Here is a 24,540-nt window from a genome sequence, read left to right as displayed (position 1 = left end):
GGTCTGAAACCTCGCATGGCCCCCGGCATTGGTAGCTCTTTTTCTGCCTTCCCTCCGCGAGTAGTTTACGAGCTCTCCCACGTCGCTCGTGCGACCCCGGCGGTGGGGGGTAGGGCAGGAGGGATTGTCCCAGCACCCACGCGCGCACTTGTCGCAGTGACCCGGCAGACCGATGTGACTTCCCACCCAGCCTTCTTTTCTCCTGCCTTCCCTACCCAGAGGCAACCAGCCTGGGATAACTCTTGACTGTGTCCGAGACTAGGGGTTGCGGATGGGTGGTGGCTGTTATCCTTGCCAGACCTGAAGGCCCAGTTCCTGAGCAGGAAAGGTTGTACGCTGCACAAATAGCTTGCTTTATCGCTACGGACTGGTTGCTTCCTGCTGCAACATTGGGAGGATCCAACCTTTCGGTGTTTTTAGAACAGGAAGGGAAGGCGTCCTGGTTGGGCCACATACCTTTCCCCAAAGGTGGGGGAGCATGGGGAAGTTGTGTGCTCTTTGGTCAAATTAAATATTTTTCATAAGATAGGGGGAACCATGTAGTGCCCTTGGACAAAACATAGTGGAGGATGGGGAGTGAAAAAAAGAATTGCTTATTGGTTAGTCCGGAAAGAATCCAAATAGTTTTTTTTTTTTTTGTAATCGACAAAGATAATGGGTACAGCTTTCCTTGAGAGGAAAGTACAGTAAATGCTTTTGTTGTTGGATGAATGCTCTCTCTCTGATGCTGTTTCTCTGGTCCGGAGTTAGGAGGGCAGCCATCAGTAGTATGCTGAACAAAGATCATTACCAGCGAGTAAGAAGCCATTACTATTAAAGCTTTACAGTGAAGGGTGGAGTTTGAAAAGAATGTTAAGCTTAGTGACTCTTTCTGACTTTGCCACTGGGTGCTAAGTATGGTTGACTAAACAAAGCAGGAAACATTGCTTCACCAGTACTCTGCAAACCTTGGCCTACTAGTTGATGGGCCTACCGCCACTTACTCTTCTGGGCCAGAAATTTTTCTGTAGAGTGAGTACCTTCAGTATCCACTCCCACCGCCTGACAGTGGGAAGTTGTTCACAGAGAAGAGGGTACTTAATCATTTTACAAATACAAAAAAGAAACATGGATTAGTTTACATTCTGTTGGCTGAAGGCTTCTGAAATCTGGTGAGATTACTTCAGTGAGACCCTGGAGACTGGGGTGTAGTCATTAAAGGGAGATTTGTTTTTTTACATAAGGGCTGCTTTTGAAGTAATTAATTTAGGACAAGATAGACTATCAGAGTATTTCTCTTGTTTGGTTTACAACTTGAATGTTGGTTATAGAACCTAGTTATTTCCTCCCCCAAAATACTTAGTACCCTGGATTGGCTTAATGGATTTTAACTTAGCTTTGGGGCTTAGACCACTTTGCTAACAATGATTGAGAAAGCACAGGGCTTTGGAATCGCACAGGCCTGGTTTCGAATTACTGCCTCAGGTCTTACATTTGCTTTGTGACCTTGGGAAAGCTGACTCTTTTGAGCCTCAGTTCCCTCATCTGTAAAAAGAAAATAGTATTTCTCAGGACTGTTGTGAGAATTAAGTGAGACTGTAAAGTTTTAGCTTCTCTGAGAACTCAGATAATGTTAAAGAAGTTACTGTGGTTCTTACAGTTTTTTTGTTTTTGTTTTTGTTTTCTTAAAACCATAAATCTATAACTGGAAGAGCATTTAAGTATTAGTAAAGAAACTTAAAACTAGAGCCTTCTAAAGTATTTTAAAGTTCCACAGGTTTTGGTTTCATTTGTTGTACACTTTGCTGTTTAATAGAATGTTTTTAAAAATTCTGCTGAGAAAGATTTCCACTTTTTAAAAAAGCTCTTAATAGTGTATGAGTCACTTTTTAATTTCTGTGATTATATAGCCAATGTCTTATTTATACAGTTTTAATTTAAAGAGAAGCAACAATAATTTCATTTTAAAATGGTTTTATTCTTTGTAGATATTCCCTGAGATGAGCTGCAGCTGTCTACTTGGAAGAAGACTTATCCTAGCAAACTTAATAGTTGAGGGAATTATAAATTAGTTTGTAGCTCTAATCAGTTGAAAATGAAGGGATATCCTGATTGGTGTAGGATGGAGTGCTTCAAGTGGAAGTGTAATGTGGGGAGAGTAGGAAAATTATTTTAAATTATGTATTTGTTCATGAACATTAATCTTTAGCTCAACAGTGAGACTGCTGGTGGTGGTGAATTTTAATTTTAAAACTTGACTGTTTTAAAAATGTTAATTCTACATTTACACACTGTGATTAAGGCCCTGTGGGACAGACACATAAGTGAAGTATAAATCAATCATAGTTCCTGTTGACAAATATTGTGGTAGACATTTACTCAATCAGAGTCACATATTCTGAAAATATCTGTGTACGTAGTCTACACCATTTTCTTTTCAGTCTAATTGAAGGTCAGTAGTAATTAACCATCAGCTGATTGTTAGTGGGGCTGATCAGAGGAACTTTGCTGTCTTGCATCTTGATAGTTTTTCTTTCACAACTTATGGTTGAGCAATTTGGGTTCTGCTGAATCTAGAAAAACTTGTCTAAACTTCAGCCTTATTTAATTTTAAAAAAGACTCTTGGTGAGTTTGGACTATGAATATAGTTGAAAGTAGAAAGATCTCCAAGTTTATTTATAAACCAGTGTGAAAATTATCAGTTACTTCAGGTTATAACTGTTAGGTCTGAGATATTATGATTGATTTGTTGAATGAAATTTTTGTCTAGTACATTAGTTTGTAACAGACTGTATAAAACTAAATGTGGTTGAAGAGTTGGAAATTCTTATTAAATAATGGTCAGTTAATGCGTATATTCTTTTTATAGCTTTTAGCAGCCTAGTATTTGATATATAATGAACTAAATTTAGTATTAGATGAGGTTAACCAAGTGATAATGAATATTATCAGATTTGTTTAAGAAATGTGACGTTTCATATACAGATTCTATTATTTAATTTATACTTACACACACATATATTTTATGTAGATGGCTACAGTTATAAAATGTTTAAAGTGGAAGAACTTTAAACTAAGATACTAGTGATAAAAAGTAAGGAAAGTCACTGCAAATTTCTTTCTTGAACTATAGGATGTAATCATATAGTGGATCATATTTAAAAAAAGCAATTAAATATTATCATCTTAATGAAACTGTTTTTGGTCGGAAACTAAGTTTGAGTCTGTTAACTTTTGATTTGTTTTTAAAATCACAGTGAATTCTTTTCAGTTGTTCAGGTAACTTAATCCATTCTAGTTTGTTTATTATTTAGTGAGCCTAAATATAACCTTTCTTGGTGCAGTTTCTCATTTGGTAACTGCATAGAAGAAGTTTTCCATATTGTGTCATTTCTCAGCAGCATCTTGGCAGTGCTGTTCTTAAAGAAGCAATATCTTCTGTTGTCATTTAAGATATAATCCTTTAACAAGTCGCTAGTCATAATTCTTGTCAACCTTGCCTGTGTCTAGTTGAGATAACTTTTCTACTGTATGAAGTATTCATGTATCTTGAATTATTTTCAGATAAGGGTGCTAGTAATAATTTTTATGTTAAAATTAATTGGTTATATCAAGGGAAAAAATGTTCTTACTAAATGTCTTTATGACAGTGCAAAGATTTGAGAATGGGGAGACAGAATATAATCGATAAAGTGGAAGTTAAAAGGCAAGAAACCAAAACTTGAAAGTATTAGAGTTTTTGTGGGATGGAGTTATTGAGTTCTTTGAGTTATATGTTTTCCAAAGGCATTGTCATTCTGTTTGTTTTTATTTATTTTTTTTGGCTGCACCATGTGGCATTTGGGATCTTAGTTCCCCCACTAGGGGTCAAACCCGTGCCCCCTTCCGTGGAAGGGCGTGGAGTCTTACCATTGGACCACCAGGGAAGTCCCGGCAGTGTCATTCTAGATGTCTTGCTCTTTGGCTTTGAACTAAGTGATTGGTTTCTAAACTGATTCATCTGACTGGTAAATCTGAGTGCCTTGGAAGTAGAAATGTCCAACTTTTGGGTTTTTCCGTTTCCTATTCCTACTTCAAGTGAAGCTTTTATACCTCAGTGCTAGTGTGGGGCCAGGAAAGATTCAAAAGAGGTGTCGTCAGCAGAACATCCACCCTTTTGAACTGAGAGGCAACCTTAGTTCCCTACTAAGTGAGTATACTCTGCTAATAGGGTAGACTTTTATTACTGAAACTGGAATTTTACCTCACATTTAGAATGCAGGACCTTGAAAACTAACTTAGGAACCAGCTGTAGTACACTATAAAATTGGAAATGTTTTTATATGTTACTTTCATGACCTTACCGTCTTCTTCCCTGGTAGAAGCATTTACTGTATTGTCTGTGTTTGTTGTAGTACTTTTGACACCCTCTAATTGACTAACTGGAAATAACTGTGCCTTTTGCTGCATGGAGTCACTGCTGCCTGGGTGATTTTTTTTGCTGAATCAGCTGATAGAGGAAGCCAGAAAGATATGCATTTGTCAGTGTACTCTCTCCAAGACTGTCCAGAGGCCGGCTTACATCCGTTCTCGCGCATAATGGACGGTCTGCCCTCTGGCCCGAGTGCAGGGAGCTCTCACAGCGTTTCCTTCCCTTGCCATGTCCCCCTTCCGCTGAAATACCAGTCTCTTTAGTAAGGCATGGTCTTACACCTTGCTGTTACTCTTGAGTGTTTGATTATTTATTCCTGGTATCTAATAAATCAGTTAGCTAGTAAAGAATTGAGAAGATGCGTTAGCAGTCAATAGTAGGAGTAAGCATAATATTTTCTGAAACATTGATAAAAAAACTTCTACCAAGGAAAAAATGTTATCAAGCTCAGATTCTGAAAACCTGTGAGCTTTTGTTCTTTAAGTTCAGATAGAAACACTTTAAAACAACTGCCTATTTCCCCATTGTTTTTGAAGTGTGATATATCACCTTAGGTGAGAAAGAATCCACTGTAGTTAGCTTGAAAATAAACTACTTCCTATAGTAATCAGAGGATATAAATTCATCTAATCAGTCAAACAAACCTGTTTCTTCTTCTTTTTTAAGTCATCAGTGAAAGTTATGACTTCCTTTGCCTTTGACTCAGAGTAAGTCAAAATTATTAGTCAGCTTTCTAGGGCTCCTTGATTTTGGAGGGGTCTCCAGTTTCTTGCTAGTCGGATAAATGTAATTATGGGAGGGTCATTGTAGCTTCTGTGATCTGGGTGGCAAAGTTTATAAACTTGCTGCCTACTGTGTTAAATATGTTCATTTTGCCTAGATATGAGTCCTGAGGTCACACCCAGGCTTTGATGAAACTAAGTAGAACATACTTAGGGCACTAACATCCTTTGTTGCATTCATGTCTAATACATTTTCATATCACAGATTGTTCATTTGATTTAGGATTTACCTCTCAAGTATAACCTTGTAAGGTAATAAGTTTGATATAGTGTTGATTGTTAAATTAATGCATTAGCCCGTCATCAGTGCCTAGTAGACCTATGATTAATATTTGCATTTGTAAGACAGGATACTAAGTAGATGATGGGTGGAAGTCACTATGCAGGTAGAAACACATTAAAAAGAATAAATTGATTTTATCGATTGGTAACATGAACATTCAACTCTTCCTCCCTACCCTCATTCCTTTTTTAAAAATCTGATGCCCTATCTTTTTTGCTTTAAAACATGATGGTCTTCTGAATATGTGTGCCTCATCCATCTGACATTAAGTACTTTGTCTTTTTAGTTGTTCTTATTGGAGATTCTGGTGTTGGAAAGAGTAATCTCCTGTCTCGATTTACTCGAAATGAGTTTAATCTTGAAAGCAAGAGCACCATTGGAGTAGAGTTTGCAACAAGAAGCATCCAGGTTGATGGGAAAACAATAAAGGCACAGATATGGGACACGGCAGGGCAAGAACGATACCGCGCTATAACATCAGCGTAAGTCTCAGCATTTTTAAAAAAAATTTTATTTATTTATTTTTGGCTGGGCTGGGTCTACATTGCTACATGCGTGGCACTCTGGTTGCAGCACGTGGCTCATGGGCTTAGTTTGCTCCACAGCACGTGGAATCTCCCCAGACCAGGGATCAAACCGGTGTCCCTTGTATTGGTAGGTGGATTCTTAATCATTAGACCACCAGGGAAGTCTCTCAGCATTTTTAAGTTCTGTGAAATAGCTACCAAAGTGGATTAGCTGACTTTTGGTATTGGAAAAAAGTACTGTTTTGTTTCCTTTAAAGAATTCCTGTATTAGTATTCTAAAATTCGTGTGTTTAAAAAAAAAAAAAGTGTGAGAGTGTGTGTGTGTGTGTGTATATACATACATAGTTCATATACTTAGTCTTTTCTGGTGTTCTCTCCCATCTTATGGTTGTTTTCTAATAGTTAAATACATTTTTCTGTTTTCAGATACTATCGTGGAGCTGTAGGTGCCTTATTGGTTTATGACATTGCTAAACATCTCACATATGAAAATGTAGAGCGATGGCTGAAAGAACTAAGAGATCACGCTGATAGTAACATTGTTATCATGCTTGTGGGCAATAAGAGTGATTTGCGCCATCTCAGGGCAGTTCCTACAGATGAAGCAAGAGCTTTTGCAGGTTAGTGGTACGAATTCTATGATATTACAGTGCTTCTGTATTTCTTAGTTTTCATGACCCTTCCAATGAGGGTAATGGGTTGCAACAGTTCTGGAAAGGTAAACGTGAATGCTTAACAGATCTTGTTTTGAAAGTGCATGATGACTGTATGACTCTCTTGCTTAACTTTGAGTTATTAGACTTGTAGTATTGAGTTTTTGCTGCCAAAAATTGAATATAAATACTATCTTTTCTCTCCCTGGAAGTGGTAGATAAAATCTATGTTTGTTCTGTGCTTCCTGCTTTTTTCCATCATGTCTTTGTTTTACCAAGACTTATTCTATGCGGGTCTGAAAAGTAGTGGCCCAGGGAGTGTAAAGGACCAACAGGGATGTAGCTGCTTTGGAGTTATAACTTTTTTGGCTTAATAGAAAATCTGCCTATCTTGACTCTGTATTGGTGGTAGGGGCAGCCTACCAGAGGGCAACATTGTACATTCTTGACTAGTGCACGATGTGAGCTTTCACTGTTGATTATGCTGTGACTAAAATTTTCTGTTTTCTAGTCAAGAAGCTTTGTTTCAGACAATAGTAACAGAATTCTAAGTGAATCACATATACCCCCCCTTGTTCATACCATGGCTGTATGTTAGGGGGAAGCTCAGTAAGGGTGAAATTGGCTGGGCATTTGGTAAGTTTACTGCATTATGCCCAGTGTTATTCATTGCCAATGGTAGTGTTTAGATGTAGCAAGTATTTGTTTTAATTAAGAAGCCAATGAAAATTCTCATTTTTAATCTACTAAAGTGGAAGTAGCATGGTGTTCTTATTGCTTAAGAAGTGGGGGAGAACCTGGGGTTTAAAAAGTTGTTATTTTCCCTTTGAAGGTCTGAGTGTATTACGTCCCTTGTATTTTTAAATTTGACAAGACTGAAGTTTTGTGTCTCCCTACAGAAAAAAATGGTTTGTCATTCATTGAGACATCTGCTCTAGACTCTACAAATGTGGAAGCTGCTTTTCAGACAATCTTGACAGGTAAGACTTGCATTTTTAGATTAGACCAGTGGGAATTAGAAGTAGTAGAAAGGTAATTTAAACAAATTAATCAGAAAACTAAACTATAAAATCACACTAAGAATGACTATCATTTGAGAGCTGTTGTAGTTACATTCATCCTAACGCATCTGGTTTATAGTGGGAAAAATACTTTGAAAGTAATGCATTCACTTCTGTTATTACTTTAGTCTGTGCATACCATGCTTCCTGGTCATAAACACAAAACAATGCTTAATGGTACTTTTTTATAAGGTAAATATTGAAATCCCATTTATGGAAAGATGAATGCCCTTTTGAAATTCAGTAAAGAAAAGGTGTTCTTGGTTCTGATGTGTTATAGAAGCACCTAGGAAAATACATATTCTTAAAAACTTAGGAAACAAAAGGTAAAATTCTCCCATGATTTATTATTGTATAAGAAGCAATGTGGAGAAAAGCAGCCAGTGATAACATACTGAAAAGTTTTAAAAAGTAGTGGAAAAGAAATAAAATTCATGGTCTTTTGGAATGTGGATGTGTAGACCATGTCAACCTCAGGGGTGAGAGAATATTTTATTTATAGTGACTCAAATTTGGAGATTTTCAGGTGGCTCAGTGGTAAAGAATCCACCTTCCAATGCAGGAGACACAAGAGATGGGACTGAGATCCCTGGGTTGGGAAGATCCCTTCGAGGAGGAAATGGCAACCCACTCCAGTATTCTTGCCTAAGAAATCTTAGGGACAGAGGAGCATGGTGGGCTGCAATCCATGGGGTTGCAAAGTCAGACACGACTGAGCAACTGAGCATATTTACCCTCACTTTAATAGAATGAACAATTTATCTGAAAGTTTTATCTTAATCCTCTAATAAATGTGTGTGTTAGTCACTCAGTCGTGTCTGACTCTTTGCAACCCCATGGACTGTTGCCCGCCAGGCATCTATGTCCCTGGGGTTCTCCAGGCAAGAATACTGGAGTGAATTGCCATTCCCTTCTCCAGAGGATCTTCCCGACCCAGAAATCAAACCCTGGTCTCCTGCATCGTAGGCAGATTGTTTACCATTTGAGCTACTGCTGCTGCTAAGTTGCTTCAGTCCTGTCCGACTCTGTGCGACCCCATAGATGGCAGCCCACCAGGCTCCTCCATCCCTGGGATTCTCAAGGCAGAAACACTGGAGTGGGTTGCCATTTCCTTCTCCAATGCATGAAAGTGAAAAGTGAAAGTGAAGTCACTCAGTCGTGTCCGACTCTTAGCGACCCCATGGACTGCAGCCTACCAGGCTCCTCCATTCATGGGATTTTCCAGGCAAAAGTACTGGAGTGCTGTGCCATTGCCTTCTCCTTGAGCTACAGGGAAGTCTAATAAATACAAAGTACTTTAAAAATGTATATTACTTTTAAGAATTCATAATTTAGAGTGTAGTCTTAATATATAGTGCTCTTATGTGATGTTCTAAAAAGTATATATGGAGAAATGGTTAAGTAAATGAGATTCTAATTATAGTGTAACAAGATTTTATTCTTGGTATGCAGCAGTTGTATTAGAGGCCAACAGATTTTAACTTGTAAAGTGTTAGTCACTCAGTCGAGTCTGACTCTTAATGACCCTGTGGGCTGTAGCCTGCCAGACTCCTCTGTCCATGGAATTCTCCGGACAAGAATATTGGAGTGGGTTGCCATTCCCTTCTCCAGGGGATCTTCCTGACCCAGGGATTGAACCCAGGTCTTCCACAGTGCAAGTAGATTCTTCACCATTTGAGTCACCAGGGAAGCCCTTTAGCTTTTAAATGTTGTCTTATTTTACTGTAAAAATGTAGCGAATAAAACTTAGGGTTTAGGAGCATGGGCTTGGAAGCCTGACTTGTGTTCTAATCCTGGCTCCTTCACTTACTAATGAGCTATGTTAGGCAAGTTACTTAACCTTTCTAGGCCTTAATTTCTTCATTTGTAAAGTTGAAATATGTTTTGGGAGTTCTGTTACTTTCTTTTTAAGAGAGGCTTGTATTTATAAATACCTTGTGGTGTAATTTGACTTGACTGTAAATGGTGTGAGTGAAAAGGTTTTGTTTCTGTGACCTAATCCATAGAAAAGAATTGACTGTTATTGGAAATCTAACTCCAAAAATGAGTGAGTTCCATACATGTAAAATATTTAACTGCGCCTGGTACATTGTAAACATTGGATATTAGCTAAGTAGCAATTAAAGTATGAAAAAAACTCATTAAAAATAAACTATATTGATGTTTTACATATCTATTTTATTGTAATTCTTTTATCTTATCAGAAAAATAGTAAATAAAGGTTGGTGCTAGGGTTGGATAAACAGTCTTTGGAACACAGTCACTTTAACAAAAAAAAAATCTTAGGGTCAACTTTCACTGCAGATTGTTTAAAGCAGGCAAGATTTGATTGAATATGCCATATGTCTTCAAATCTTGTTTTTTTCATTTTAAGCACTTGTGTGGTTTCTCTTGAGTCAATGTGATAATACTAAATTGAGACCCAGGAGTTGTAGGTTTTACCTTTTACCACTTTGTTTCTCATTCGCTCTGTAATTAAAGTCAGTGAACCTCCCTAGTCCTAAGATTCAGTGTTCTAAGATGTGAGTCATCTTCATCTTCTTAAGCCCTCTGAGAAAGCTCGTTTGAAAAAACTTTAGTCAGTCCTTGTTGGGTCATTTTTTACGTCCCATCAAATCTCTGTTATAATTCTAGCCCATTCCGATCTCAATTTATAGCCCATTTATTTAGTGAAAATGAGGCCAAGTGTTTTGTTTCATCTGTGGTTAACAATTTTATGTGTCGTTTTGTAGCATCGAACTTGTGATCCATTCAAACATGAACTAATCAATAAGCAGTGATATATATTGTACTTAAAATGGAACTGTTTTGTGCTGAATGATGAATGCGCTGGCTGTTTCTCTTAAAATTCACTCTCGATTAAGCTTTTGTTACTGCTTAATTAATATTGCTTGAAAGCAAACAAAAGATTCACTTATTACCACTTTTCCTCTCTCTAGTCACTACTTCCTCAACTTCCTGCAATAAATCTCAGTGTTGATCTGTAGGATCAGAGATCACTGCATATGACTGGAAATTTGTGTTTTGCAGGTGTTAGGATCTAAACTTTTCTGTATACTAATGGGAGTATTAATGCACAGAAAAGACAGGAAATAGAACTGTATTCTCATTTAGGTTTAATTCTGACTTAACAGATTAACAGTATTAAGGGAGTATTTGTATTGTATTTTGATGTTACTGGAAGAAAAACTAGCTTTTTACTTTTTAAGATGCAAAATTAAATATTAGAAAATGTATCTCCATTGTTACTTCAAAGATAATTTGCGTTGCTTATTTTAGAATAGACCCCTGGCATTCTTGATATGTGTGAATTTGACAGTAACTTCCTGACATAATTTTGCTGATGGTATTTTTAGGAGGTAGTTGGTTAGTGCGTGAGTGAGTCTGATACATTGCATAGCCTCTAGATTTCGGTGCAGCTTTGTTTTCTTTCATCTTCAAGTTCATTAAGCGATGTTATTAATCCATACTTCCATACTGTATTACTTTTTTTCTTTTTGATTTGAATTTTGACTATTTCAGACTTAAGGTTGCAATAGTGGTACAAAGTATTTGCAAATACCCTTAACCCATATTCCTCAGATGCTGAGGAATTTTACCACACTTACTCTATTCTTTTTCTTCCTTTCTCTAAATATATAAACAATACTGTTTTGTTTTGCTTTACCATTTGAGAGTGACAGGCATGCTGCTCGTTATCCCTAGGAGCTTTTTTTCAGTGTGTATTTTCCTAAAAACAAGGATATTTAATATGTCATAGCCATAGTATAGTGGTCAAAAGAGAGATAATAGTGCCTTATCATGGTTAAGCTACAGAGCTTATTCAGATTTTGCCAGCTGTTCCAGTTGTGTTTTTATTAGCAAAAGACAATCTGATCAGATCATACATTGCGTTCACTTATCATAACCCTTTAGTCTCCTCTAATGTGGAATAGTTCCTCAGTCTGTCTTTTGGTTTATTGACATTTCTTGAAGCGTATGGGTCGGTTATTTTGTCATGTCCCTCAGTTTGGGTTTGTCTGATGTTTCTGTTTGATTCAGTTCTGGTTATTTGCTTTCAATAGGAATACCACAGAGTGTTCTCAGCGCATCACATCAGGATGCTCACAATATTGGTTTGTCTGATTAGAAACTGGTGATGTTGGTTATGGTGTCTGCCAGGTTTCTCCATGTGATCAATAAGTCCAAGCCATCTTTGTAGTATGGAGACTAAATTCTAAATTCTGTGGTAAAGATTTTTTTTTTTGGTCCTGTGGCGTGGCTAACAGGATCTTAGTTCCCTAAGCTGAAATTGAACCTGTGCCCCTGCAGTGGAAGTGCAGAGTCCTAACCACTGGACTGCCAGGGAATTCCCAGTTGAAAGAATTTTCGTTCATTTAGCATATTGTCTCTTAAAAGTGGGACTAGAGTTTTCAGACACTAATCTTATTGGAGTAGTAAGGATCTTTTAATCAGGCATAGTAGCTTTGGTTCTTTGCATGTGGCAGCCTTTTAAATAACTCAAATTGGAGCATTTTTGACCTTCAGGAAACTTATATCATGAGCAGTGGGTTTGAAGAAGTTTTAATAAATTCTAACATGAGCTGTAGTATTAATAGGATAATTCAGGCCTCTTATTTTCATAAGTTTTGGAAGGACTGAAGAATTTTAGCTTTTTTTATTCACCAGGTTGAAACTATTACATTTAACTTAGAATTTACTTTGCATCTTGATAAATACTTCATTAGAGTAGAAATAGGCATATGTCTTTTATTTAACTTTATTTGGTTATATTTAAAGCTATTTTATATTAATATTTTACTTTATATTTAGATCTCCTACAAGAGATCCTAATGTATGAACGATAAAGCAGAGTTCCTTCTTATTAACCTAACCTGTCCTTTGGATTTCTTGAAAAGGGTCTGCGCAGGAGTTGGTATATCACATACACTTTGTTCTAAAGGAGAACATGCCCTTTATAGAGGAAAATATTTGCATCTGGTTTAGCTGGTTTAGTCCTGTACCCCTTCCTCCACTTAAATAACCTTCCTTAATCGGATCCCAGCTGGAAGGTGAGTGAGTGAAGTTGCTCAGTCGTGTCCGACTCTTTGCGACCCCATGGACTGTAGCCGAACCAGGTTCCTCCGTCCATGGGATTTTCCAGGCAAGAATACTGGAGTGGGTTGCCATTTCCTTCTCCAGGAGATCTTCCCGACCCAGGGATTGAACTCAGGTCTCCCGTGTTGTAGGCAGACACTTTACCATCTGAAGGTACCTGCTTCCTGTTTTCTTATCAGTTTTTTTCTGAGTGACACATCCAGCCACAAGAGATGTTAAGTAATTGTGTAGCTTCTTAGTGCCCATTCTACCTGAAAGAAAATTTTCTCCTCATTTTCTGATCAAGCTTCTTTTTCTTCACTGCCTTGGTCGGCATCTTTTTGGCGATTGGAGCAATGTAGGAGTAATCCATTTCTGCCAAATAGTATGTAGTACTTGCAGGCAGTTTTATGATGCTGCTCAAATTTGTTTTCCTTATAATAAGATCTCTAATTATTTACCTTTCTGTGTTCTCTGAGAACTCTGCTTTTTCCTCTTGTCCATTATTTGCTTTTCATGTAAGAACCTGTAAAATATTTTTTGTTTTGGTTCCCCTAACAACATTGAAAACCACTTGTAAAGAAGTTAAATTTATAGAGGGTCTCATTTAATCATTTGTACTTGAAGAAGAGCCATCCAATTTGGGATTAGAGAGAAAACATAATAAAGACTGAAGAGTCTAGTTTCATAGTAAGTTGATGGTTATCTTTTGTCCTTAGTCACTCGCCTGATTGAATGATTTTTCCTTTTTACCCTTGATATACTCTAGTCCCATCCCCTTTTAATGGAAAGAATGTAAATGAAGGCTCTGCCTTCACATCCTTTTTAAAAAAAAAAAACAACTCTAGTCAGTAGTGTTTATTGTAATCTCATTTTTTTCTCTTGGTTCTTTGAACCACTGTCAACCTTTTAAAGCATGAATTTTAGCCACCTGCTCCCCCAGAAAAGCATAAGAAAAGGTACACTAGCTGTCAGTGTCCTTGTTAGTTTACATACACAGTTGATTATAGTTTGCTCTTGTTCAGCTTTTGGAACATTAGTTTTTTTAATTTGGAAAAAAAAAATTAATTTAGTTAATGTATTTTCTTTCCTTTAACTTTTTGTTACGGAAAGTTCTCAGCATGCCAAAAGTAGGGTACTGTCATGAGCTCCCATGTAGTCATTGATAACCATCAGTCCAGAGCCTGTCTTTCTTCCACCTACTGCCACCCCCATTGTTTTGAAACAAATTCGAGGTATTATGTCATTTCATTTGCAAACATTTCATGATGTATATCTAAAAGATAGAATTTAAACCCCATAACAATAAAACCACTTAAAAATTGGCAGTAATTCCTTATTGTCCTCTATTACTCAAACAATATTACAATTTCCTGTCTCAAATTTTAATAGTTCAAACTAAAATCCAAATGATGTTTGTACATTGCATTTGGTTGCTGTATTCTTGGACATTTTGAAAATATGATTCTGCTTTTGTTTTTTACCCCATAACTTTATATTAAAATAATCACAATATCATATATCCAAGAACTTTATGTTCATGTAGTATTATCTAATGTGCAAGTTGTATTCAGATTTGTGTTTTATAGATTTGGTTTTTACAGTTTAAACCTGGGATCTGGTCAAGGAAAACACATGGGATTAATGGAATTGTTACATTTTTGGGTACTGAATAGGGTAGTCACTGACTATAGGTTGTTGTTACGCACTTGAAGTATGGCTATTGGACTGAGGAATTGGATTTTAAATTTTATTTACTTAAATAGGCAGTTAATGCATATTTAATATAAATAGATGGGCCATAGCCCACATCTAAAGCATTTATTTTCGATTTTTAATGTATTTTGTGCGTAACGTTTGTTGAAGTCTTGGCCAAGGGACTTCCCTTGTCCGGTGGCTCAGGCTCTGTGCTCCCAGTGCAGTGGGGCCAGCTTTGATCCCTGGTTCCGGGAACTAGATCACACATGCTGCAACTGCAGAATATGCTTCAACCAAGGCCTGGCACAGCCGAAAAAGAGTCTTGGCCAGTTGTCCTATAGAATGTCCCTCAGTCTGGATTTATCTCATTATTTCCTCATGATAACTTCATTTTAAACATTTTTTGGTAGGAATACATAGGTGTCATTCATAGGAATATGTTATACTTCACAGTACCACATAATAGGAGGCATATCGTGTCAATTTGTCCCATTTTTAGAATTCCCTTACTTTTAGAGGGTGTTTTTTCCTGAGGAAGCACTGTGAAAACTAAATAAGATCTATTCTTTGTAAGGAGTTTATATAGTCAGCAGGAGCTACTTTTAGGCAGTGCACTGTAAGACCAATTTATTAAAAATACGATTATTTATTAAATAAGGACACTTGCTGTAGGACATGATTTTGAGCAAACTCCAGGAGATAGTGAAGGACAGGGAAGCCTGGCATGCTGCAGCCTATGGGGTCGCAAAGAGCTGGGTATGACTTAGCAAATGAACAACAATAACTTGCTGTAGAGGAATTTAATAATAATTTATCATGTACTTAGTTATCGATCCCCTACTATTAGGTTGGTGCAAACATAATTGCAGTTTTGGACTGTGAATTTTAAGTCATTATAACTAGGCTCAAACACATCTTTATTAATCAAAATAGGAACCATTACAATCAGCACATTTTTGTCAATGAGAAATAAGTGTTTTTTTAATTCCTGTAGCGCAAAATCTGTGCTTTGGGATTCAGCAGACTCTTGGAAGACATTTTCTCCATCCTGCTGGTTGTGGAAGCACTTTCCTGGAAAAAAATTTTCAGGATGCTTTAAGTAGTAATCAGTTGTCGAGAGGTCAGGCGAATATGGCAGATGAGGCTAAAGTTCTGTGGCCCAATTTGTTCAACTTCTGCAGCGTTTGGTTGTGCGATATGCGGTTGTGCTTTGTCATGGAGAAGAATTGGGCCCATCCTGTTGACTGATGCTGGCTTCAGGCATTGCAGTTTTCCGTGCATCTCATCTAATTGCTGAGCATGCTTCTCACATATTATGGTTTTGCTGGGATTCAGGAAGCTGTACTGGATCAGACTGGCAGCAGACCACTGAAACAGTGGCCATGACCATTTTTTGGTGTAAGTTTGGCTTTGGGAAGTGCTTTGGAGCTTCTCGGTCCAGTCACTGAGCTGGTTGTCATTGGTTGACATCTAAAATCCACTTTTCATCACGTCACAATTTCTGATGGAGAAATGGTTTGTTTTTATTGCTTAGGACAGGAAAAGATGCTATAAAATGATGATTTAAAAAATTTTTCAGTCCACTCATGAGGCACCCACTTACTTTGCTTATTCACCTTTCCAATTTGCTTCAAATGTTGAATGACCGTAGAGTGGTTGATGTTGAGTTCTTCAGCAAGTTCTCATGTAGTTGTAAGAGGATCAACTTTGGTGATCCTCTCAGTTGGTCATTGTCAACTTCTAAAGGTCAGCCACTGTGGTTCTGATCTTCAAGGCTCTTGTCTCCTTTGCAAAACTCCTTGAACCACCACTACACTGTACATTCATTAGCAGTTCCTAGGCCAAACACGTTGTTGATGTTGCGAGCTGTCTCCACTGCTTTAAGACCCATTTTGAACTTGAATAAGAAAATCACTCAAATTTGCTTTTTGTCTAACATTTGCCAAGTCTAAAATAAATATAAATAGCAAGTAATAAGCCATTAGCCAAAAAAAAAGAAATGCAAGAAGTGCCCATTAAAATGATGTATAACATAACTTTTGAGCAAGGAGATCAAACCAGTCCATCCTAAAGGAAATCAGTCCTGAATAGTTATTGGAAGGACTGATGCTGAAGATGAAGCTCCAGTACTTTGGCCACTAATATGAAGAACTAACTCATTGGAAAAGACCCTGATGCTGGGAAAGATTGAAGGTAGGAAGAGAAAGGGATGACAGAGGATGAGATAGTTGGATGGCATCACCAACTCGATGGACATGGGTTTGAGCAAGCTCTGGGAGTTGGTGATGGACAGGGAAGCCTGGCATGCTGCAGTCCATGGGGTCACAAAGAGTTGGACATGACTGAGTGACTGAACTGATAACCACATTTATTTAAGAGTGTGTTTCAGTATCAAATGACAAAGTTCAACAGTGCAAAACTACAGTTACTTTTGCACCAACCTAATATGCTGGGGATACAGCATGAATAAGGTAGTACAGTTTTGGTCCTTATAGTTTGTTGATTGAAAAAAAGGCACAATCTGAAAGTTGAGAATTATATTTTTTATTTGGTGGACTTCCCCTAAGTCCAGGAGGCAGCCTCTCAGATAGCTCTGAGGAACTGTTTAGAAGAGTTAGGAGAGGAACCAGGATATATAGGAGGTTTTGGAACAAAAATCGGGTAGTCTGGATTCAAAACTGAAGAAAACCAGACATCTCAAGTTAATGAGTTTAGGGCTGTCCTGTGTATGGGAAGTCTGAAATCATTCTTTTGATATGCACCTTAACTAGCTAGTTAAGGTGCATATCAAAAGAAGACTTCCCTGGTGGCTCAGACGGTAAAGCGTCTGTCTACAATGCTCGAGACCTTGGTTCGATCCCTGGGTCGGGAAGATCTGCTGGAGAAGGAAACGGCAATCCACTCCAGTATTATATTGCCTGGAAAGTCCCATGGACAGAGGAGCCTGGTAGGCTATACAGTCCATGGGGTCGCAAAGGGTCTGAGCGACTTCACTTACTTAACTAGTTAGTGCCAGTATATTACTTTTCTCCATCCTCAATTCCCTCAGGGTGCTTCTTTGGGGAGAGCGGGTGGGTGTGGTGGCTGATGGCCCAGCATCTTCTGCTTACTGATATGGCTGGGGACATTTAGTGGAAGAGGTGGATGCTAAACAGTTTTGCTAAGTGTCCTAGAAAATCTTAAGTTGCCTGTTTTGAATGATTATCTCATTGCAATTTAATTTTAGTTCAGAAGGCATTGATACACATTATCTTTCCATTCTTCTTTTCCAAGAGTTCTTTGGGATTTTGACTTGTCTATGAAGTTGTATTCTTCACTACATACAGAAATACCTACTGGGTCTGATAATGCAGATTTAAATATTTTTCTGTGGTACAGTGTCAATATATGTAGGTTTCTTTGATAAGGTTAGAAATTTAGATCTAAGCCCTATAATCTCTTTAGACCAAGATTTATCTAACTGGTTGGTAAACCTTTCCCTCTGGAATGGAAAGCCTTTGTTTCTGTTCTTACCTTAAGGGAAATTGTGAAATAATGGGTTGACTGATCAGTGGCTGGTTGAAAAAAGAGCTTTGAGTATATGAGCTCTGTTCAGTTTATTTGCATTTTTTTCTCTTGTGAATATAACTTCTACCTCTGTGTATCTTTAATTTTTAATCACTGATTTATGGGTCTGTTCACAGTGAGTGTTGCTGTTTCTTTTTTGTTCCCCTCAGAGATATACCGCATTGTTTCTCAGAAGCAAATGTCAGACAGACGTGAAAATGACATGTCTCCAAGCAACAATGTGGTTCCTATTCATGTTCCACCAACCACTGAAAACAAGCCAAAGGTGCAGTGCTGTCAGAACATATAAGGCGTTTCTCTTCTCCCCTAGAAGGCTGTGTATAGTCCAATTCCCAGGTCTGAGATTTAAATATATTTGTAATTCTTGTGGTCATTTTTGTGTTTTATTACTTGCTCATACTTATGAATTTTTCCATGTCTCAAGTCTTTTGATTTTAGCTTTATAAAATCATCCATTTGTCCCGAATGACTGCAGCTTTTTTTCATGCTATGGCTTCACTAGCCTTAGTTTAATAAACTGAATGTTTGGATTCCTCAATTATTGTTTACTTTTCATCGTGGAAGCTGTCACTGTAGGACATAATAGAACTTGATCCCTTGAAGCTCAGACCTGTTGGTCTTGATTAAATCAAATTAAGAAGACTGTAGAAATAAGCTATCATTTTGCCACAGAGCAGCTTATAATTAACACACTCTTCTCTCAGTGCAGAGTATATTTCCATAAATCTAAGAATTGCCCTATAAACATAGTAGAATTTTGAGAGCTTATAAATTTTCCATTATTCTGGAAGTCAATTTCTAAAATGCCTTAATAGGATTATGTAGTTTAGTAAATTTTGTTTTTTAATTTTTGTAAACATCAAAGTTGATTAGAGAGGGGGGAACACTTTTTTCTCGACAAGAATTATCTTAATAAACACAAAAGACTGTGATGATTTCAGTAGTAGCATGGTTATGGGGCCATAAGTCACACAGTGCTGCCTGGCAGGCTGGGAACTGGAGAGACTGGTGGAATTCCATCTGAGGTGCCTTTGTTACAGTGATCAGGCAGCCCAAGTCATTTAACTTCTCTAATTTCCCAGCAGTATATTATGTGGCATTTTATTGCTCAGGCAATAACTGGTTTAATGCGCTTAGTCTCTGATGGCAAAGTGTTAATTTTGTCTTAAAACCTTCCAGTAAATGCAACCTAGTTTTATCACCATAGCCACCAGCAGGCATGGATAATTATTTTAACAATGCTGATTTTTGAGTTTTGTAGTATATTATGGAATATAGTCCAGTTAAATATCTGGTTTCAGTATGTTAAAGAATACAAGAGAGGTTAATTTCTGCTCAAGTGGTACCACTTAAAAGGCATGTATTCTTTTAGTATATAGATGAAATAGTACCTTGAGTTTAAATAGAATGCATTAGGCATTGTACAAACCTGAAAGTTTTCTTCCACTACATTATTGAAATCAATGGAGCAACTCATTTTTCATTCTGAAATGTGCACACTAATATTTAGTTTTATTTTTTTGTGAATAATATTAAGCACTTAACTCTGAAGTGTTCTGAAAGTTGTGTCAACTAAAGTGATACGATTCAGGATGGTGGAATATCCCCAAAATATACATGTGTGTGGGCTTGCCTAGATTACTATGTTTCATAGTTAATCTGTCTTTTGCGGTGCTCATGACGTGTGGGGCACACGGAAGGCATTGCTGTGGTCAGTCTATTTAGTTTTCCTCTGTAGCCCTTTTATTATTTTGGTGTATTAGTTATGAAGATACTACTGTCTCCTTGTAAATCGCTACTTTGTATTTTATGCATGCTCTGTAACTTGATTTTTTTTTTTTTTTAAGTTACTGATTTGGAATATATTCACATTCTAATAAACAGTTATAGGGGGACTATTCTTTATGTTGTCAGATTATATTTTTCCTTTGAGTGCTTTGGATGTAGCCATGAAATATTTGCTTCTGATGATAAGAGCATAGGTCCTTGGATAACAGAGTAAACTACTGAATTGGAGGCATCATTATGTGAATTCAGCTTTGATTTTAGACATAGAGTTCAATTATTCTTGGAAAAAGTATTACCAAAAGCATCAGGAAAGTAATCTCTGTACTTTGGTACGTAACAGCGTCACCAGTCCCAAGAAGAGGCTCCATCGCTATTTTACTCAAAATCGATAGTTAAGTTTTTACAAAATTCTTTAAGAGGAGAGACTAGATAGTGAATTGAAAATGAATAAAGTAACTTTGAATTTTTACCAAGTGTAGAGTTAATGTTGCCTTGGGCATGATTGGATCTTGGGAGAATTCCAGGAAACCTTAAGCAGTATTAGAAAATGAATTTGATGGCGTTTCAACAAGTATCTTCATTCTAAACAGTATCTCAGGAGACGGACTGTCTCAAGAAACATTAAGTTTTTAAATATTATGACAATTTAGGGCTCAAGGCAGTTGAGAAGTATTTTGCTTTTGGACCTAGCTTTTCATTTACTTAACTTTGAATTTCTAAAAACCTGTTTTATTGTCCTGAAAAGTCACTTAGCCATCTTGACTTTATTTAAACTTGTATGTCGTCATTCTGAAAATGCTACTTATGATTTCTGTCCAGTAGTAGTAATTATTCAGTATGGGTGAATTTCTTTAGCCGTTACATTGAGAAGACTAAATTCTAATTCTCAGAAGGGGTGCCAGTTGGTGACTTAGGCCAAAGGGTTCTGCAGGTAGACAAGAATCTTAAAGAGTTGGGATTGCCCATTAAAGCTAGTCATGTTTATTTTGTCATTGGGGAAATAGACATCCTAATATTTGTCAGTGATTTGTACTTAACAGAATGCAAATGCTCTCAGTGGTTTGAGCTATTGTGATCATCTCTTCTATCTAGAAAAAGAAAAGCTCTACAATTCAGATAGTTTTGGCCAACATCGGAAGCAGAATGATTCAAAGGTTAGGTGGATAATTTAGAACTTAATTTCAACCTGTTAAATTTCAATTTCTGGAGTTGTTTTTTTTTTTTTAAGGAAAAAAATGAAGACTGTATATTTGATGTCTCACAAACATCATAAGCCTGAGAAAAAAATTCAAAATACGAATTTTGCATGAGGACTGTGCATAAGGATATCTATTCCCTGTGTGGAAAAAAAGATGAACAAAACCTGTGCAAGGACCCTCTTTCACCGTTACATTTAGTGGGTTAGCATAGTCCAACTAGTGCCCCAAACCTGCTTTCTCTTCTCCTGTTTGGGTCAGTGTGGGAGCTGCCTTCCTTCCTGGGATTTGGCAGGTCAGCTTTTCCTCTCATCTGTACAATATGCCAAATTAACTGGAGTTGTCATTCTAATGTCTTAAATTGTAGGAGGCTGATGGTAACAATGAACTAATACAAAATGCTAATGTCATTCAGTTCAGTTCAGTTCAGTCACACAGTCGTGTCCAACTCTTTGTGAACCCATGAGCCACAGCACACCAGGCCTCCCTGTCCATCACCACCTCCTGGAGTCCACCCAAACCTATGTCCATTGAGTCGGTGATGCCACCTAACCATCTCATCCTCTGTCGTCCCCTTCCCCTCCTGCCCTCAATCTTTCCCAGCATCAGGGTCTTTTCAAATGAGTCAGCTCTTCGCATGAGGTGGCCAAAGTATTGGAGTCTCAGCCTCAGCATCAGTCCTTCCAGTGAACACCTAGGACTGATCTCCTTTAGGATGGACTGGTTGGATCTCCTTGCAGTCCAGGGGACTCTCAAGAGTCTTCCCCAACACCACAGTTCAAAAGCATCAATTCTTCGGCACTCAGCTTTCTTTATAGTCCAACTCTCACATCCATACATGACTACTGGAAAAACCACAGTCTTGACTACCATTTAAGTAAAGGAGACCATCAGGATTAGACTGAGGGAGAATTTTTATTGAAGTATCCATTTGCCTAAAAACCGAATTGGATAGAGAAAGAATATTTGAAAGGAAGTTGATACTAGGCATAAAATTAGAAAGTATGTTAAATCTGAGGTAAAAGGTTGAACATGGTAGGTATAATAGAGTGGGTGACAAAGCTTGGATATTAGCCACAGGTCTTCTAGTCATGTGTCTCTGAGCCTCACTTTCTCCAGGGGACTGGCTTAGATCCTTTTGGAGGTGTATCCTAGCTTTAATTCAGTAATCCTATGAATGTACCCGTTTTTCAGGTACTAGAGCCAAATTATTATACATTCTAACTAAAATTTAATAGCTAAGTTAAAGTCAGGCGTACACTTTGCAAGATGTTTCTGGTCTTACAATAACTTGATTAAAATCCTATCTTTATTTCCATGTTAATGCCATTAAATAAGACGAAAGCTTTCAGAACATTTGCAGAATGACTGTTTCAACAATATGCATCAAAGTACCATATGTATTATGGGGAGAGAAACACTTGAGGGGCTGCTTTGTCAACTGTGAACTGAGAATTGCTTGTTTTTTGGGCTTTTACTGTTAAAATTCCGCTGGCTTTTAATATATACTTTGAAATATATTTGTGTTTGGGAGAGAGAACCTTTAAAAACTTTTGTGTTTAATTTTTTTAATTATTATTATCTCTAAGAAGAATCTAGTAAGGTAGATGAGTTCCTGGACTGAATCCAATAGAAGCAATGATTAAATCCAAGTGTATAGGTTTGTGTATTCACACACATGATATAAATGGCATTATTTGGCTATTAGTAAAGTAATCTAATTATTAGTAGTCTCCACATTGGAATTGAATTATTTAACATAATTGAGCATAGAATTGATAGGTCCTGGCACAGATGTCATGTGTATTGGCTGTTAACTACTCCATTATTAGTACCAGTGATGGTGGTGAAAATACCCAACAGGATTCCTTTCCTGTGTTTGAGTCAGTGTAACTTAACTTTGCCTCAGACCACAAAATCTCAGACCATGTTATCCCCATCCAAATGAGCAAGATTACTGCTTTCAGCACTCATTCCCAAGGCTCTGCAGGGCTATCTACTAGGCTAAACAGCACCCTTGGAGGCAGAAACTGGAATGAAGAGGTAATCTGACAGCTTTTGCTATAGGCTAGAGTTTCCTCCTGTGGGTTTGGACTGGACCACTGCTCAGAGTCTTTCTAGCTTTACAGAAAGCTAGAAGGAAGGAAATACATAGTCACCACCCTACTGAATCATCAGGGCCCTCTATTTATCCCTGCTATATTGTAAGATCCACAAAAGTAGGAAAGGTGCTTTGTTCATTCTGATACTCCTAATGTTTATCTCTCCTACAAGCCTGTGTTGAAACAATAAAGAAGGAGCATGGGAAAGAGTGAAGGGCCAAATCCTAGGGTTCATTCTAGTTTAGCTTGGGAGCTGTAGTCTGAGAATTACCATTTAGATTAAGCATCTCTAAAAAATTTTCTATAAAATTACCACATAAATAATATATAGTAATTGTTACATTGTGCTCAGTCTGATTCTTTGTGCTCCCATGGATGGTAGCCCACCAGGCTCCTCTGTCCAAGGGATTTCCCAGGCAAGAACACTGAAGTGGGTTGCCATTTCCTTCACCAGGGGATCTTCCCAATCCAGGGATTGTACCCGCATTCCCTGTATTGGCGGGAGGATTCTATACCACTGAGCCACCTGGGAAGCCCTAATAATTATTATATGCAAGTATAAATAATAGTATGATGAATCCTTTATGTATCTATCATCCACCCGTTCTGAGATTTTCCATCTTCTGTTGCCATATACAGATGAATTGGGCCTCTTCTGTGTCTCCTCTGGCTTCATGAATGGCTAGTAGCATCATTCTAGAATCTTCTGTATTGAATGCACAGCTTGTAGTGATTAAGTACACAACCTGCTACCTTTATCATTTATTGCTATCATTTATGGTATTCGGTGGTATTCTGAGTCTTAAAGTCATAGACTTAAAACACTATTATTCTTAGTAAATACCTTTTTTAGCCTTACAACTATTGATTATGTATTATCTTTCACTTAGATGCCAAAGCCCCAGCCTCCCTGTTTTGAGGATTGTCTGTTATATCTTTTCTGAATGAGTCTTAATCTCTAAATTGCAAAAATACATTATTTTTGGTTCAGTTCAGTTCAGTCACTCAGTCGTATCTGACTCTTTGCCACCCCTCTATAAATCACAGCACGCCAGGCCTCCCTGTCCATCACCAACTCCCGGAGTTCACTCAAACATGTCCGTCGAGTCGGTGATGCCATCCAGCCATCTCATCCTCTGTCGTCCCCTTCTCCTCCTGCCCCCAATCCCTCCCAGCATCACAGTCTTTTCCAATGAGTCAACTCTTCGCATGAGGTGGCCAAAGAACTGGAGTTTCAGCTTTAGCATCAGTCCTTCCAAAGAAATCCCAGGGCTGATCTCCTTCAGAATGGACTGGTTGGATCTCCTTGCAGTCCAAGGGACTCTCAAGAGTCTTCTCCAACACCACAGTTCAAAAGCATCAATTCTTCGGCGCTCAGCCTTCTTCACAGTCCAACTCTCACATCCATACATGACC

The 24,540-nt window shown here is 37.7% G+C and overlaps 1 protein-coding gene across 1 annotated transcript in view; it reads left to right on the top strand.

Annotated features, from left to right (window-relative positions):
* The window catches only part of RAB11A (RAB11A, member RAS oncogene family), a 20,716-nt gene extending 778 nt beyond the window's left edge, over positions 1-19,938 (top strand). The window contains exons 2-5 of the mRNA XM_010834544.1: positions 5,743-5,938; positions 6,410-6,603; positions 7,536-7,616; positions 18,188-19,938. Of these exons, the coding sequence (XP_010832846.1) occupies positions 5,743-5,938; positions 6,410-6,603; positions 7,536-7,616; positions 18,188-18,327 (611 nt within the window). The 3' untranslated portion in view covers positions 18,328-19,938. The remainder of the gene's footprint in view (positions 1-5,742; positions 5,939-6,409; positions 6,604-7,535; positions 7,617-18,187) is intronic.
* The last annotated feature ends 4,602 nt before the right edge of the window (positions 19,939-24,540 follow it).

This window comes from Bison bison, unplaced genomic scaffold, assembly GCF_000754665.1.
Source record: "Bison bison bison isolate TAMUID 2011002044 unplaced genomic scaffold, Bison_UMD1.0 scf7180017864034, whole genome shotgun sequence".
Taxonomy (NCBI): Eukaryota; Metazoa; Chordata; class Mammalia; order Artiodactyla; family Bovidae; genus Bison; species Bison bison.
This window is presented reverse-complemented; position numbering and strand designations above follow the sequence as displayed.